The 18634-nt window shown below is 29.3% G+C and overlaps 3 protein-coding genes across 7 annotated transcripts in view; 1 reads left to right on the forward strand and 2 right to left on the reverse strand.

Annotated features, from left to right (window-relative positions):
- LOC135132885 (uncharacterized) overlaps window positions 1–18634 on the forward strand; it is a 110919-nt gene that overhangs the window by 26715 nt on the left and 65570 nt on the right. The window lies entirely within an intron of this gene.
- LOC135132641 (uncharacterized) lies at window positions 2748–3992 on the reverse strand. Of its 2 annotated transcripts, XM_064060788.1 has the most exons (4): window positions 3870–3992; window positions 3792–3807; window positions 3537–3740; window positions 2748–3485 (listed from the first exon to the last, which is right to left on the reverse strand). In XM_064060788.1, the coding sequence occupies exons 1-4, from the start codon at window positions 3909–3911 to the stop codon at window positions 2824–2826; spliced, it is 924 nt and encodes a 307-aa protein (XP_063916858.1). In that variant the 5' UTR covers window positions 3912–3992; the 3' UTR covers window positions 2748–2823. The 2 variants fall into 2 exon arrangements, 1 of the variants encoding a protein (XP_063916858.1); XR_010281073.1 differs by having other exon boundaries at window positions 2748–3489; window positions 3537–3807.
- LOC135132224 (uncharacterized) lies at window positions 9876–10845 on the reverse strand. Its single transcript, XM_064060238.1, has 4 exons — window positions 10616–10845; window positions 10542–10557; window positions 10265–10483; window positions 9876–10217 (listed from the first exon to the last, which is right to left on the reverse strand). Exons 1-4 carry the CDS (start codon window positions 10655–10657, stop codon window positions 9928–9930), a joined length of 567 nt encoding a protein of 188 aa, XP_063916308.1. The 5' UTR covers window positions 10658–10845; the 3' UTR covers window positions 9876–9927.

Genomic DNA, 18634 nt, shown 5'->3' on the forward strand with positions numbered 1-18634 from the left:
AAATAACGAAACAATTTACTCACGTATACATATCAGAGGCAACTGAAAATCGTGTATGTATAAACATTCTTAATTTAAGATGACAGGCGTAACAGCATACGTGAGAGTCAAACAAAGAAACTGTAAACAAAACGACAATCGGTTTTATTGCGTCGACTTCCGCTTATTATATAAAACATTGGATTTTATTTTAATTTTTGACGGTGGAATTCACAATTGGTTGATTTAAAACATGTCTATACCACATTCGCGGAACCTAGTCAGCTATGTTTCAACCGAGTTTTAACTTTAAAAAATTTTGTGTCTACCAAATTGGGTTGGTCCAATGTAATACTAATAATAAGTGTTGCCTTTAATTTGATCAATAAAATAAATTGACTTCATTAATTTTTTTGAGCCACCCTTTAAGAAAATCTAAAAAATATGAATGGAATGATAAATCACAAGTACAAACTCATCATATTTTCTGCATTTTAGATAGGATTTATTTAGCAAAATTTAAGGGTGACGTCACCAATTTTTTTAGAAGGGATGAACAAATACATTTTGAACAAAAGTTTACCATGCTTATAATAACTTTAAAATATCTCCAAGATTTCAAAGCATTCGGTTTTGTAATTCCTGATTAAATCGATCAAATAAATTCACGCATTCATTAATTTTTTTGAGTCAGCCTGTATATGCAAATCCAAAAATATGAATGGAATGATAAACCACAAGTACAGACTCATCATATTTTGTACATTTTAGATAGGATTTATTCAGCAAACTTTTGGGGTGACGTCATCAATTTTTTAGGGGGGATGAGCAAATACATTTTGATAAAAAATTTACCATGCTTATAATAACTTTAAAACATCTCCAAGATTTCAAAGCATTCGGTTCTGTAAATCCTGATTAAATCAATAAAATCAATTGACGCATTCAATAATTTTTTTCAGTCACCCTATATATGCAAATCGAAAAAATATGAACGGAGTGATAAATCACAAGTACAGACTCATCATATTTTTCACATTTTAGATAGGATTTATTCACCAAATTTTAGGGTGACGTCATCGATTTTTTTAGGGGGGAAGAGCAAATACATTTTGATAAAAAAATTACCATGCTTATGGTAACTTTAAAACATCTCCAAGATTTCAAAGCATTCGATTATGTAATTCCTGATTAAATCAATAAAATAAATTGACGCATTCATTAATTTTTTTCAGTCACCCTGCATATGCAAATCGAAAAAATTTGAATGGAATGATAAATCACAAGAAGAGACTCACCATATTTTGTACATTTTAGATAGGATTTATTCGGCATAATTTTGTGGTGACGTCATAAATTTTTTAGGAGGGACGACCAAATACATTTTGATAAAAAATTTACCATGCTTATGATAACTTTAAAACATCTTCAAGATTTCGAAGCATTCGGTTTTGTAGTTAATGAGTAAATCAGTAAAATAAATTTTGCGCATTCATTAATTTTTTTGAGTCACCCTGTATATGCAAATCCAAAAAATATGAATGGAGTGATATATCACAAGCACAGACGCATCATATTTTGTACATTTTAGATAGGATTTATTTGGCAAACTTTTGAGCTGACGTCATCAAGTTTTTGGAGGGGATAACCAAATATATTTTGACTAAAGATTTATGATGCTCTTTAGAGCCTTAAAACATCTGCAACATTTCAAAACATTCGGGTTAGCAGATTCAAAATTAAATTGCAAAATGTTGTTTTATAATTTTGATTTTTTTTCCAAAAATCTGGACGTTTCGGGTAAAAACTGAATTCGGAGTCGTAAACTACATGTGTAGGACTATGTTATTTTATACAATTTAAGACCTATTTACTATGTACAATTTTGAAGTGACGTCATCGCATTAGTGGTGGGGATGATTAGACAAATTTTGGTTAGCGTTTTACTATCTACATGATATTCCTAATATAAGTACAAAATTTCACAACAATCGGTCCAATACTTTCGGAGATTATCTGTCTAATAAAAATCCGGGACGGCAGACGGACAAACGGACGGACAGACGGACAGACGGACGGACAGACAGACGGAAATGGGAGACCTATTTCTTCGTCTTCTAGGGGTCATGAAAGATCGAGAAAACGTAAAAGCAGAGAGTCGGCCGACGGACTCGATTACAATACTTCCTTTGCTTACGCTCGGGAAGTAAAAGTTTCATAATTATCTAAAAACACAAACAAATTCATATTTTATTATTGAATAAAGGAAGTCCGTTATTATAACATAATGAAGTAACCCATACGACGCCTATGGGTTTTCTAGTATGTACGGCGTTCAAATAGCGAAAAGCTTGGACGCGATGCCGCGAGTCCCGATGGCGGACTCCAGAACAACCTCGAAGGCGACGTTCGCGAATTCTCTGGAAGAACGCAGTTTTTTTAAATTTGAATGTATTAGTAATTGTAATGTTGTGACTGTATTTTCTAAAAGCTCATCGTCATTATTAGTCTGTCTATAGTAGAAAGACATTGTTTATAAGAGTTTATTATTTTATAGTTAATAAGAGAGGTCTGTGAAGAGCTTCAAACATTACTAAAGTCAAGCTTCAGCAGCTGAGCTTTAGGCGCGCCTCAACAAGCCAAGTTTTTGTTGTTTTTGTTTCAAATGCTTGACTTGTTGAAGCTCACCCACTTTCTCACAATCTAAGACCGCTGCAAGTCAAGAAGGAAGAAGTACTCACGAAACCCGCAATTTTTAAAACTCAGTGTTAGCACAGTCATATTTATTACAGTTATTTACGTACATTAAAATAAGTAAAAGCGTATTTTAAAAGTAATCAAAATTTAGATAAATGTGGCTTTCAAAAAGAGCATATGAACCGCCAGCGGTGACAATACGAACGATAGTATATGAACAGTTGACCCTACAGAGTAGACAACGTGATGTCCTGAGTCAAGAGCTTCGGTAGTTTGATGTTCTGAGTCGACAACTTCGGTAGTTTGATGTCCTGAGTCGGTAACTTCGGTATCTTGATGTTTTGATTCAACAACTTCAGTAGTTTGATGTTGCGAGTCAGTAGTTTCGGTAACTTGGTCTTCTGGATAGACAACCTCGGTATCTTGATTTTCTGTGTAAGTACAGACATAGGGTGTAGAATTAGAGCAATGTACATCCGGTCTATGGTCTCCTATTTCATTCGTAAAGTGTTTATAGGTAACAGGATATCCGTTGCTTCCACACAAATTCGCATACTTATCCTCCTTTATCAACAAAACCGGGCTGTTATCAGAACTAACACATTTGGGGCCGTCATCGAGGGAATCAAATGTAGCACGACCATTGTAAAGGCAATACCAGCCGCCGATGGTAATGCCTGTGGTAATGGCATAACAAAACTCTTTGTTTCTAAACTTGGCTTTTGCGAAGAGTACCAGAGCAGGAACCATCACGTATGGAAATCTTGCCATCACAATCAAACATTGTGCCGTTATGTATAATGAAGCGTCTGTCTATAATTTAACTTATTCAGAAGCGTCTTAAGTGATTTATGTCGTACCTTTAAAAGTAGCAATCGTAGTTCCACCTCTTCCTCCTCTTATCCACCATGTGAACGGTGATTTTCGAACTGAACGACTATTGCGTACTTGTTGTGATACTCTAGTTCCTAAGTCTTCCAAGGTACTTAAATTCTTTTTGCCTTGTTCGGCGACGTTTTTGGCGAAATTTTGCCAGTCAGTGTTCCTGAGGTCGGCGCAAAGTACTGCAATCAGTTTACGGAGATGTGGCAAAAGCTGCTGTAATTAAGACTTACCTATAAGGCACACAAACTGCGAATAGAATAAATTATAAGTTTGAGTGTTAAATTTATAGACTAAAGAATCATACTTACAGAAGAGAGTAATGATAACAAAAGCAGCTTTTTGAAGGCCATGTTGTATTTAGTGAGTCTAGCTAATGTTGGTATTTTTGTGCAAAAGGATGCTCGTAGACGTTACATTTATATGCACTGGAAGTGGACTTCCCAATGCTACGGCCAGAGCTCAAGATATTCGTGATTTGTGGGGTGCGGCTTTTTATCTTCTTGTATGTAAACAAACATAACTATCAGAAAATGTGAAATACATTTTTGATAAAACAAACAAATTAATTAGAACGCGATTTTTACGATTTTTTAATAAGAAGGGGGTGAGCTTTCAGTGAAAATTATCTCACCCCCAGAAGCGTGACCCGATGCGGATTTATTTGTCTCTCGTACATTTTTTTTTTTTTTCAAAATCTAGATGTCATCAAATTGACGATTACTTACATAGATAACAAATATCTACTCGATATGTCAAAACAAGTTAAAAGTGAAAGAAAAACAAAAAAACTGGAGAAGCTTCTTTCGTCAGAAGTTCGCTTGCCCTTGAAGTACAATCCCACTTTTTTGAAAAATTATAAAGTTTGATTTAAGATCGAAACGTAAAAAAATTGAAAAATCGAAAAACTGAAGAATGGATTGAAAATTTAATAAATAGAACAATCTAAAAACTGAAGAATGTGTAAATCGAAAATTCGAAAAATCAAAAATCGAAAATTAGAAAGATTTAAAATTCGAGTCTCCAAAATAGAAAGCTCTAAAAATCAAAATATCGAAAAGCAATAAATAGAAATTTTGAATATCATCTAAACTCGAGGAATTTAAAAATTGAAAAATCGAGGAACTAAAAAGGAAACAAATTGAAATTCGGATATCGAAAAATTAGAAATTCCATGACTTCGAAAAAATGAAAGACCGAAAAATAAAAAAAACATTTTCAATTAAAAAAATCGAAAATTGCAAAATCGAAAAGTGAAAGGATTGAAAATTCTGATTTGGGAGAATGGAAAATTCAAAAAATCGGAACGTAAAAAAATTGAGAAATCGAAAAACTGAAGAATGGATTGAAAATTTAACAAATAGAAAAGTCTAAAAACTGAAAAATGTGTAAATCGAAAAATCGAAAATCGAAAGTTATAATGATTTAAAATTCGAGAATCGAAAATCGAAGGCTCGAAAAATCAAAATATCGAAAAGTAAAAATTGACAATTTGAATATCATCTAAAAATCGAAGAACTGAAAAATTGAAAAATCGAGAAACTAAAAAGGAAACAAATTGAAATTCGGATATCGAAAAGTCGGAAATTCGATGAATTCGAAAAAACGAAACATCGAAAAATTAGAAAAAAGAAGTATTTTCACCAAAGTCAAAAAAAATCGAAAAGTAAGAAGATTGAAAATTCTGATGTCGGGAAATCTAAAATTTGAAAAGAAAAAAAATTGAAAAATCAGAAAAACCGAAGAATGGATTGAAAATTTGATCAACAGAAAATTCTAAAAACTGAAAAATGTGAAAATTGAAAAATCGAAAATTCGAAGCATCAAAAATCGAAAATTAGAAAGATTTTTAAAATTCGAGTATCGAAAATCGAAAGCTCAAAAAATCAAAATATTGAAAAAAAAACTGAAAATTTGGATACATATGATCTTAAAATCGAAAAATTGAAAAATTGAAAAATCGAGAAACCAAAAAGGAAACAAATTGAAATTCGGATATCGAAAAATCAGAAAAAAGAAATATTTTTATTAAGGTCAAAAAAAATCGAAAATTGAAAAATAGAAAAATCTAAAACCGGAAGAATGAATTGAAAATTTCATAAATAGAAACGTCTAAAAACTGAAGAATGTATAAATTGATATATTGAAAATTCGAAAAATCAAAATTCGAAATTTAAAAAAAATTAAAATTCGAGTCTCCAAAATCGAAAGCTCTAAAAATCAAAATATCGGAAAGCAAAAAATAGAAAATTTGAATATCATCTAAAATCGAGGAATTGAAAAATTGAAAAATCGAGAAACTAGAAAGGAAACAAATTGAAATTCGGATATCGAAAAGTCGGAAATTCGATGAATTCGAAAAAACGAAACATCGGAAAATTAGAAAAAAGAAGTATTTTCACCAAAGTCAAAAAAAATCGAAAAGTAAGAAGATTGAAAATTTTGAATTCGGGAAATCTAAAATTCGAAAAGTAAAAAAATTGAAAAATCAGAAAAACCGAAGAATGGATTGAAAATTTGATGAACAGAAAATTCTAAAAACTGAAAAATGTAAAAATTGAAAAATCGAAAATTCGAAACATCAAAAATCGAAAATTAGAAAGATTTAAAATTCGAGTATCGAAAATCGAAAGCTCAAAAAATCAAAATATTGAAAAACAAAAAAAAACTGAAAATTTGGATACATATGATCTTAAAATCGAAAAATTGAAAAATCGAGAAACCAAAAAGGAAACAAATTGAAATTCGGATATCGAAAAATCAGAAAAAAAAATATTTTTATTAAGGTCAAAAAAAAAAACGAAAATTGAAAAATAGAAAAATCTAAAACCGGAAGAATGAATTGAAAATTTCATAAATAGAAAAGTCTAAAAACTGAAGAATGTATAAATTCATTTATCGAAAATTCGAAAAATCAAAAATCGAAAATTAGAAAAATTTAAAAGTCGAGTCTCCAAAATCGAAAGCTCTAAAAATCAAAATATCGAAAAGCAAAAAATAGAAAATTTGAATATCATCTAAAATCGAGGAATTGAAAAATTGAAAAATCGAGGAACAAATTGAAATTCGGATATCGAAAAATTGGAAATTCTATGACTTCGAAAAAACGAAAGACCGAAAAATAAAAAAAAACATTTTCAATTAAAAAAAATCGAAAAGTGAAAAAATTGAAAATTCTGATTTGGGAGAATCGAAAATTCAAAAAATCGGAACGCAAAAAAATTGAGAAATCGAAAAACTGAAGAATGGATTGAAAATTTAATAAATAGAAAAGTCTAAAAACTGAAGAATATGTAAATCGTAAATTCGAAAAATCAAAAATCGAAAGTTATAATGATTTAAATTTCGAGAATCGAAAATCGAAGGCTCTAAAAAAATATCGAAAAGTAAAAAAATTGAAAATTTGAATATCATTTAATAATCGAAGAATTGAAAAATTGAAAAATCGAGAAACTAAAAAGGAAACAAATTGAAATTCGAATATCAAAATATCGGAAATTCGATGAATTCGAAAAAACGAAACACCGAAAAATTAGAAAAACGAAGTATTTTCACTAAAGTCAAAAAAAAAATCGAAAATTAAAAAATTGAAAAGTAGGAAAATTGAAAATTCTGATGTCGAGAAATCTAAAATTCGAAAAGTAAAAAAATTGAAAAATCAGAAAAACCGAAGAGTGGATTGAAAATTTGATGAACAGAAAATTCTAAAAACTGAAAAATGTGAAAATTGAAAAATCGAAAATTCGAAAAATCAAAAATCGAAAATTAGAAAGATTTAAAATTCGAGTATCGAAAATAGAAAGCTCCAAAAATCAAAATATTGAAAAACAAAAAAAAACTGAAAATTTGGATACATATGATCTAAAAATCGAAGAGTTGAAAAATTGAAAAATCGAGAAACCAAAAAGGAAACAAATTGAAATTCGGATATCGAAAAATCAGACAAAAGAAATATTTTCATTAATCTAAAAACGGAAGAATGAATTGAAAATTTCATAAATAGAAAAGTCTAAAAACTGAAGAATGTATAAATTGAATATCGAAAATTCGAAAAATCAAAAATCTAAAATTAGAAAGATATAAAATTCGAGCCTCCAAAATCGAAAGCTCAAAAAATCAAAATATCGAAAAGTAAAAAATTGAAAAGTTGAATATCATCTAAAATCGAGGAATTGAAAAATTGAAAAATCGAGGAACTGAAAAGGAAACAAATTGAAATTCGGATATCGAAAAATTGGAAATTCGATGACTTAAGAAAAAATGAAAGACCGAAAAATAAAAAAAACATTTTCAATTAAAAAGAATCGAAAATTACAAAATCGAAAAGTGTAAGGATTGTAAATTCTGATTTGGGAAAATCCAAAATTCAAAAAATCGAAACGTAAAAAAATTGAAAAATCGAAAAACTGAAGAATGGATTGAAAATTTAATAAATAGAAAAGTCTAAAAACTGAAGAATGTGTAAATCGAAAATCGAAAGTTCTAAAAATCAAAATATCGAAAAGTAAAAAATTGAAAATTTTAATATCTAAAAATCCCATTGAAAAATTGAAAAATGGAGAAACTAAAAAGGAAAAAAATTGAAATTCGGATATCGAAAAATCGGAAATTCGATGAATTCGAAAAAACGAAACACCGAAAAATTAGAAAAAAGAAGTATTTTCACCAAAGTCAAAAAAAATCGAAAAGTTAGATTGGAAATTCGGATGCCGGGAAATCAAAAATTCGAAAAATCGAGAACTCGAAAAATCAAAAAACTCGAAAAATAAAAAATTGAATTTGAATATGTATCTGAAAATCGAAGAATTGAAAATTTGAAAAAATCGAGAATTCAAAAAGGAAACAAATCGAAAAATCAGAAACACGAAAATTGGAAAAATGGAACATCTGAAAGATCGAGAATTCGAAATTAAAAGAATTGAAAACTCGAATATCGATAAATCGAAAATTAAAAATACGAAAATTCCAAAAAGCGGAAAGTCAAAAATTTGAAAAATCGGGAAATTCAAAAAGCGAAAAATAAAAAACTGAAAATGCGAATTTCGAAAAATGAACAAATCTAAAATTCGAAAAATAGAAAGATTGAAAGTTCGAGTGTCGAAAATCGAATACTCGAGAAATCAAAGATAGAAAAGTAAAAAAAAATTGAAATATAGAACATCGAAAGATTAAAAAGTAAAAAATTGAAAAATTTATAAATCAAAAATCAGAAGTTGAAAAATTGAGAAATGCAAACGGCAACACATTGAAAGCTCTAATATGGAAAAAATGTATAGCCGAAAAATAGAAAGAACGGAAATTCGAAAATTTAAAAATCAAAAAACCCAAGAATAAAAAATTCGAAAATCGAAATATAGAAAGAACGGAAAATCGAAAATTCTAAAATTGAAATTAAACAAATTGAAAAGCGGAAAAATCGAAAATCGCGTGCAATAAAGCATCTACCCACAAATTAATTTATTCAAAAAACTTTTAAGCAATTTGTCTTGTATCTTTAAAAATAGGAAGCGTAGAACCACGAATTAGGTTTTTTAACCTCAATCTGAATTTCATTTCTTGAACAGGTATAAGGCTGTCGTATAATTGTTGAAGGATTCTAGATTCTAAGTTATGGGTCAGGTTTTTGACGAAGTTTTCCCAGTAATTGTGGGCAGAAGTGTAATTGGGGTCAACGCATAGTACTGCAATTAGTTTACGGTTATGTGGACAAAGCTTCTGCAGGACTTCCCTATAAGGTACATAAACTGTGAACAGAATAAATTATAAGTTTAATTGTTAAATTTGCAATATAGGAATCATACTTACGGAGGAGAGTAATTATAAACAAAGTACCTTGACAATGATGTATTTGAGAGAGGCTAGCGAAGATAGCCGTGATTTGTTGGGTGCGGCTTTTTATCTTTTTGTATGCAAACAAACGCAACAATCAGAAAATGTGAAATACGTTTTTTATAAAACATACAAAGATGTCATCAAATTGACGGTTAGATGAACAAACAAATTTTGGTTATTGTTTTAAATAGCTACACGTTCGTCTAAAAGAACTTCCAGAATTCCACAGCAATCGGTTCAGTTTTGAAAATTACGTGATATGTGAAAACAACTCAAAAGAGAAAGAAAAACCAAAAATAACAAATAAAAATTGGTCTAAAGATAACCTAAATAATTAACGAAGACCAACTGACCAAGACCACTGGAAAAAAAAAAGAAAAATTACACAGTCCTGCTATTTATTACAGTTGTTTACATACAGTACAGAATGCAAAATCATAATAAATAAATAAAAACCTATTCTACTTCAGTATCTTGATGCGATGTTCTGTCAATGTACAAACACAGGGTTTAGTATTAGAACAATGTACGTCAGCACTATGGTCGTCTCCTTCCGCAGAAAACCGAATACCCCTTCTTCATAATCCACAAAACCATTCCTTTATCAACGCTGATACATTGATAATAAGCTTCGCTAAAATACAAATTAACAGGACTATTGGAAATGCAGTACCAGTTGTTGACAGTCACTTGTATTGGAAGACGACAAAAATATTCCTTCTTGTCTTTAAACCTAAATTTGCGGAGACTACCAGAACAGGAACCGTCTCTAATGGAAATGTTGCCATAACACTCAAACATGCCGTCATCTATAACGAAACGTCTATCTACAAATTTATTTATTCAGAAAAGTTTTAAGCGATTTGTGTCGTACCTCTGAAAATGGCAAGCTTAGAACCACCATTTCCGTTTTTTAAGCCCAATTTTGACTGCATTTCTCGAACTGGTCTAAAGCTGTCGTGCGCTTGTTGCGTTATTCTAGTTCCTGAGTCATCCAAGCTACCTAAATTGTTTGTGGCTTGTTGGGTCACGTTTTTGGCGAAGATTTCCCAGTAATTAGGGTCGGACCCGTTATTGCGGTCAGCGCATAGTACTACAATAAGTTTACGTTATGTTATGTGGACACAGCACACAGCCGCTGCAAGACTTACCTATAAGGCACACAAACTGTGAACAAAATAAATTATAAGTTTGATTGTTGAAATGTATGAAGGTTCATACTTACGGAAGAGAATAATGACAACGAAAGCGTCTTTCTGGACCCCATGATGTTTCAGTGAGTGGAGTGGCCTGTGGATGTTGAATTTATGGGTATCGGAAGTGGACTTCTCACGGCGAAGGTCGGTTCAAGATACCGATGAGTTTGTCAAACAAACTTGAATGTCAGAAAATCTGAAATACATTTTTTATAAAAATTTTAAATGGATGAGACTACGGTTTTAACGATTGTTACGGCGGTACTACTCAGAATTTCGACACAACAGTTGAGCATAACGAGTCTATTGTCGTCCAACTACCCTCTAGTTATATTTAGTTGCCTTAAAATCTTCTATTGCCACTTTTGTGGCAACAGATGTTGTCCTTTCGCACCAGACCGCATCAAGTAACAGTGAACTCTTATTAGGGACGTCGTAATGAATATTGGTCTGGACCACCGTAAGAGGGTGGATGTTGTAACTTCAACTGGTAGCGTGATTGCCGGTACTACAAACCACCCGAAAAAAACATTTTATGCACAGAGACGATCGAGTCCATCGGACGAAATGCCACTTTTATGTTTTCTCAACGTTTCATGATTCCTACAGTACGAAAAAAGTAGTCTCCCGTTTCCTTTATATTATAAATATCATGTAGATGGCTAAATGCTACCCAAAATTTGGATAACCATCTCCACCAACAATTTTATGACGTCATTTCATTGAATTGTATTTTGAAATAATTTTAAGGTTATGCAAAAATATACTCCTCTACTTGTAGTGTACGAATCCGATATCAGTTTTTTCGCTAAACGTTCAAATTTTCGCAAAAACTGTTCCACGGTCGTTTAAATGATTCAATTTTGCAATTTTTGGATTTCTCGGTTTTCCGATTACTTTAATTGTCAATATTTTGATTCTATATTTCGTTTTTTCAATTTTTTATTTCCTCTATTTTTCAAGTTCTTCACTTCCAGTTTTTAGGTTTTTCAAAGTTTTAACTTTATACTTTTTCACTTTTTGATTTTTCATTTTACAATTTTGCCATGATTCCATTTTTTATTCGAAAAGCTGAAAAATTGACAAATTAAAAACTCGAAAAACTAAAAATCTGAAAAAATTGACAAAAATAAAAAACCGAAAAAACTGCAAAATCAAAAAAGCGGAAAATCGAAAAATTGCGAATCGAAGAGCCGAGGAAACGAAAAATCGAAACACTGAAAAACTAAAAATTGAAAAATGAAAATAAAATTGTAAAGACGTAAAACTGCAATACTGAAATATCGAAAAACTGAAAAATTAAATACAGCGACGGTGAAAAATTGAAAATCGAAAAATTGAAAAATCGATTAAATGAAAAAGTTTTAAAGTTGAATACTGGAGATGGAAAAATTCTAAAATCGTAAAATTGGCAAAGTGAAAAATTTTAAAAATTATAATTATTAGATACATACTTAAAATGAAAACTAGAAAAATTACAAATCAAAAATTGAGGAAACAAAAAATTTTTCACCTTGAAAAAAGGAAAAATTAGAAAATCAACACTGAAAACTGCGAAATTGAAAAAATAAAGAAAACCAAGAACCGAAACCGAAATTTGCAAATCGAAAAATTGAAGAAATGAAAAATTGCAACATCGAAAAAGTGCAAATTGAAGAATTGAAAAAAAACAAAAAATTAAATATAGCGACAGTGAAAAATTGAAAAATCGATTAAATGAAAAAGTCTTAAAGTTGAATATTTGGAGATGGAGAAATTCTAAAATCGTAAAATTGGCAAAGTGAAAAATTTTAAAAATTATACTTATTAGATACATACTTAAAATGAAAACTAGAAAAATTACAAATCAAAAATTGAAGAAACGAAAAATTTTTCACCTTGAAAAAAAAAATTAGAAAATCATAACACTGAAAACTGCGAAATTGAAAAAATAAAGAAAACCAAGAACCGAAACCGAAATTTGCAAATCGAAAAATTGAAGAAATGAAAAATTGCAACATCGAACAAGTACAAATTGAAGAATTGAAAAAACCCAAAAATTAAATATAGCGACGGTGAAAAATTGAAATTCGAAAAACTGAAAAGTCGATTAAATGAAAAAGTTTTAAAGTTGAATACTTGGGGATGGAGAAATTCTAAAATCGTAAAATTGGCAAAGTGAAAATTTTTAAAAATAATAATTATTAGATACATACTTAAAATGAAAACTAGAAAAATTACAAATCGAAAATTGAAGAAACGAAAAACTTTTCACCTTGAAAAAAAGAAAAATTAGAAAATCATAACACTGAAAATTGCAAAATTGAAAAAATAAAGAAAACCAAGAACCGAAACCGAAGTTTGCAAATCGAAAAATTGAAGAAATGAAAAATTGCAACATCGAACAAGTACAAATTGAAGAATTGAAAAAACCCAAAAATTAAATATAGCGACGGTGAAAAATTGAAATTCGAAAAATTGAAAAGTCGATTAAATGAAAAAGTTTTAAAGTTGAATACTTGGGGATGGAGAAATTCTAAAATCGTAAAATTGGCAAAGTGAAAAATTTTAAAAATTATACTTATTAGATACATACTTAAAATGAAAACTAGAAAAATTACAAATCAAAAATTGAAGAAACGAAAAATTTTTCACCTTGAAAAAAAAATTAGAAAATCATAACACTGAAAACTGCGAAATTGAAAAAATAAAGAAAACCAAGAACCGAAACCGAAATTTGCAAATCGAAAAATTGAAGAAATGAAAAATTGCAACATCGAACAAGTACAAATTGAAGAATTGAAAAAACCCAAAAATTAAATATAGCGACGGTGAAAAATTGAAATTCGAAAAATTGAAAAGTCGATTAAATGAAAAAGTTTTAAAGTTGAATACTTGGGGATGGAGAAATTCTAAAATCGTAAAATTGGCAAAGTGAAAATTTTTAAAAATAATAATTATTAGATACATACTTAAAATGAAAACTAGAAAAATTACAAATCGAAAATTGAAGAAACGAAAAGCTTTTCACCTTGAAAAAAAGAAAAATTAGAAAATCATAACACTGAAAATTGCAAAATTGAAAAAATAAAGAAAACCAAGAACCGAAACCGAAGTTTGCAAATCGAAAAATTGAAGAAATGAAAAATTGCAACATCGAACAAGTACAAATTGAAGAATTGAAAAAACCCAAAAATTAAATATAGCGACGGTGAAAAATTGAAATTCGAAAAATTGAAAAGTCGATTAAATGAAAAAGTTTTAAAGTTGAATACTTGGGGATGGAGAAATTCTAAAATCGTAAAATTGGCAAAGTGAAAAATTTTAAAAATTATACTTATTAGATACATACTTAAAATGAAAACTAGAAAAATTACAAATCAAAAATTGAAGAAACGAAAAATTTTTCACCTTGAAAAAAAAAATTAGAAAATCATAACACTGAAAACTGCGAAATTGAAAAAATAAAGAAAACCAAGAACCGAAACCGAAATTTGCAAATCGAAAAATTGAAGAAATGAAAAATTGCAACATCGAACAAGTACAAATTGAAGAATTGAAAAAACCCAAAAATTAAATATAGCGACGGTGAAAAATTGAAATTCGAAAAATTGAAAAGTCGATTAAATGAAAAAGTTTTAAAGTTGAATACTTGGGGATGGAGAAATTCTAAAATCGTAAAATTGGCAAAGTGAAAATTTTTAAAAATAATAATTATTAGATACATACTTAAAATGAAAACTAGAAAAATTACAAATCGAAAATTGAAGAAACGAAAAGCTTTTCACCTTGAAAAAAAGAAAAATTAGAAAATCATAACACTGAAAATTGCAAAATTGAAAAAATAAAGAAAACCAAGAACCGAAACCGAAGTTTGCAAATCGAAAAATTGAAGAAATGAAAAATTGCAACATCGAACAAGTACAAATTGAAGAATTGAAAAAACCCAAAAATTAAATATAGCGACGGTGAAAAATTGAAATTCGAAAAATTGAAAAGTCGATTAAATGAAAAAGTTTTAAAGTTGAATACTTGGGGATGGAGAAATTCTAAAATCGTAAAATTGGCAAAGTGAAAAATTTTAAAAATTATACTTATTAGATACATACTTAAAATGAAAACTAGAAAAATTACAAATCAAAAATTGAAGAAACGAAAAATTTTTCACCTTGAAAAAAAAAATTAGAAAATCATAACACTGAAAACTGCGAAATTGAAAAAATAAAGAAAACCAAGAACCGAAACCGAAATTTGCAAATCGAAAAATTGAAGAAATGAAAAATTGCAACATCGAACAAGTACAAATTGAAGAATTGAAAAAACCCAAAAATTAAATATAGCGACGGTGAAAAATTGAAATTCGAAAAATTGAAAAGTCGATTAAATGAAAAAGTTTTAAAGTTGAATACTTGGGGATGGAGAAATTCTAAAATCGTAAAATTGGCAAAGTGAAAATTTTTAAAAATAATAATTATTAGATACATACTTAAAATGAAAACTAGAAAAATTACAAATCGAAAATTGAAGAAACGAAAAACTTTTCACCTTGAAAAAAAGAAAAATTAGAAAATCATAACACTGAAAATTGCAAAATTGAAAAAATAAAGAAAACCAAGAACCGAAACCGAAGTTTGCAAATCGAAAAATTGAAGAAATGAAAAATTGCAACATCGAACAAGTACAAATTGAAGAATTGAAAAAACCCAAAAATTAAATATAGCGACGGTGAAAAATTGAAATTCGAAAAATTGAAAAGTCGATTAAATGAAAAAGTTTTAAAGTTGAATACTTGGGGATGGAGAAATTCTAAAATCGTAAAATTGGCAAAGTGAAAATTTTTAAAAATAATAATTATTAGATACATACTTAAAATGAAAACTAGAAAAATTACAAATCGAAAATTGAAGAAACGAAAAACTTTTCACCTTGAAAAAAAGAAAAATTAGAAAATCATAACACTGAAAATTGCAAAATTGAAAAAATAAAGAAAACCAAGAACCGAAACCGAAGTTTGCAAATCGAAAAATTGAAGAAATGAAAAATTGCAACATCGAAAAAGTACAAATTGAAGAATTGAAAAAACCCAAAAATTAAATATAGCGACGGTGAAAAATTGAAAATCGAAAAATTGAAAAGTCGATTAAATGAAAAAGTTTTAAAGTTGAATATTTGGGGATGGAGAAATTCTAAAATCGTAAAATTGGCAAAGTGAAAATTTTTAAAAATAATAATTATTAGATACATACTTAAAATGAAAACTAGAAAAATTACTAATCAAAAATTGAAGAAACGAAAAACTTTTCACCTTGAAAAAAAGAAAAATCAAAAAATCATAACACTGAAAACAGCGAAATTGAAAAAATAAAGAAAACCAAGAACCGAAACCGAAATTTGCAAATCGAAAAATTGAAGAAATGAAAAATTGCAACATCGAAAATCTGTATCGAAAAAGTGCAAATTGAAGAATTGAAAAAACGACAAATTAAAACATTGAAAAACTAAAAATTGAAACTTGTTTATTTTTAAAGATTGACACATAGTTCTTTGAGCAAATTCTATCATACTAAAAGATCACTTACGTAAATAAATGACATGGGTATTAATTTTGTGATAATAAAAATGTAAGGTTGGCATCACATACTTAGATCTTTTAAAATGACACAAATTTGCTCAAAAAACTACAGGTTTATCTTTAAGAATAAAGAAGTTGCAGGGGTTGGTGTCAAATAAAAACAACACTCAGTATATATTATAAACATCATGACTGAAAATTAAAAATGATTAACACTAGCGTTTCTTTTATTGACAGTACTTTCCCTTATAGTACACCAACAATAATCCCCTAACATATTTTCGTTCCAAAAACCTTGATATCTTTTTTTAAGCATTCGATTTATGTCACTTCGTTAACAGCTTTGTTTGCAAATTTTACAATTGGAACTTCTATAATCTTTGGTTTCATGATTCAGCCTGAAACAATTTGTGCATATTTTCAAGTTTTTGATTTCTTGTTCGCGGGCTAGTGATAAATTTTGATAAATCCTCGTGGGATGGTATTTCTCCAATTTGGAGAGATTCTTCCGAAATTGAAGTTGATAGCCTACTCGTAGTTTAGACAACATGATATAAAGAATTAAATCGCTCCGCTGCTCAATCGGACAACCTAGCAATTTTAATATATTGATATTAATATTTATTAGATCTAGCAAAATCCAGTGTTTTGAAGTCGTTTTTATGAACTGAAGGAATATCAAAAATGTTTTTTATACTGTTGTTGATAATTAAACGTTTATTTTCGTATCGTTTTTTTAACAGTTCTATCTAGCATTGGCAGGCGACGTTTTAAAATGCTTAATTTTCAAGGGTTGCCGACCTCGTTTACAAATTTCTCAAGCTCCTCCAGATCACCGAAAAGCCTTAAACAAGTTACCGCTTTATCAGGCATTTTGACAACGATTGAGGCAATGTATGCTTATCAGAAAGAACAAGGACTAACCTTTTTTGACCACTTTGTTTCCCTCGACGTTGGTTGGTTTTGGTGTTTATTCGATGAATGTTTCCACGTTACTGACCGTTCCAGAGACGTTGGTGGTAAGAATTTGCTACCTGTGGTAGGGCGGATACAACCCCGATTCTTAGTACTCAACAACATTTTTGATAAAAGATAAAATTTTGACAGACAGAATGCGGTTTTAACGATTATTAAGTAAGCAGGTGGTGAATAGAAAAACTATTTCGTCTTTAGAAATGTGACTTACATTTAGTATAATAACTAAATACGTGTTTTTTTCTTGCGCAGTTTGGATTTTTTTCAAAAGTGTAGGTGTTTTGGGTAACAAGTAAACGCGGATTAATGAACTATAAGTACAGAATATAAAATAAGAACTGAACTTTTTTCGTTAGGTTATGTTTTATTAAATTAAAGGTTAAAAAATATGCCAGAAATATAAACATTGTTGCCGATACTTTCAGTTTTCAGTAGCAATGACCAAGTTAACGGTATGCATTTCTTAGAAAGCATAAAACTTTACGCTATTTAAAACAGTTATTCGGCTTTTTGTAAGTGTTTATTTCAAATGTAAGGAACAAACACTAAAATTTCACTTAAACATTGTTTTTATATGAATGAGGGTTCTGCATACGACTATTGTCGCATGCCACATTTAGCATTTCATCTTTAAGGGGACTCGCTAGACGAGGTATAACATTTTTTTGGTTTTTTGTATGAAAAAATGATATTAATATAGATGTATCATACATCAAACTGCAGTTTTTTCATATTCTAGAGCGCAGAGACCAGTTCAATCAACTAAAAAAATATGGCTGAGAAATATCGTAAAAAAAGCACCATTGTATGTTTTCTTTTCAAGTTTTTTAAGTCATAACCATCATAGAATCGCTTGAAAATTCGCACATGGATAAAACATCACTTTTTACAGGGCGCAGAGTCATTAAATGTTTGTTAGTGGTCCAATTTATTTAAATAATAATGTGTTTATTAAAATCAAAATATACCACAAATTAATGCAAAATATACGTCGAATAATTTTAACAGGAATATCTGAGGAAAATTAATGATCTATTGGTTAGCAGAGTTTTTAACAAAAACTAACAATTATTGAAAAAAATGGGTATCAATTCAACAGAATTTGAGCAGTTAGTTCAGTACTTTGCCGATAGGAGCGCTACTAAAATTTACGGAAGCGGCTTCCCAGGTAAAACCCTTATCGCCTCCTCTACCATAAGCTGATTGTTAGAGTTCTCGGCTGTTTTTTCTAATTTATGGCAAGGAACTCAGTTTTATAACAAGCCGCCAGGACCGGCCGTAGTAATTAGAGATGTACCGACTACAGTCGGCCGACTGTTTATAAATGCAACAGACAGTGGGTTTTTTTTCTATTTCTCTGACTACCTTAAAAACTTGTTTTATTTTAATAAAAGGAATAACTGAAGTTTCTTTTTTTTTCAAAAAATGTGTTAAATTTTTTTGAATATTTTTAACATTTAATTTTTTGTAGTAACTTAGTACAAAAATAATGAATAACACAATTTAGGGCAGTTTATACAAT

This window comes from Zophobas morio, unplaced genomic scaffold (genome assembly GCF_036711695.1).
Source record: "Zophobas morio isolate AGI-343-1 ecotype UQ-CSIRO unplaced genomic scaffold, CSIRO_AGI_Zmor_V1 ptg000021l, whole genome shotgun sequence".
Taxonomy (NCBI): Eukaryota; Metazoa; Arthropoda; class Insecta; order Coleoptera; family Tenebrionidae; genus Zophobas; species Zophobas morio.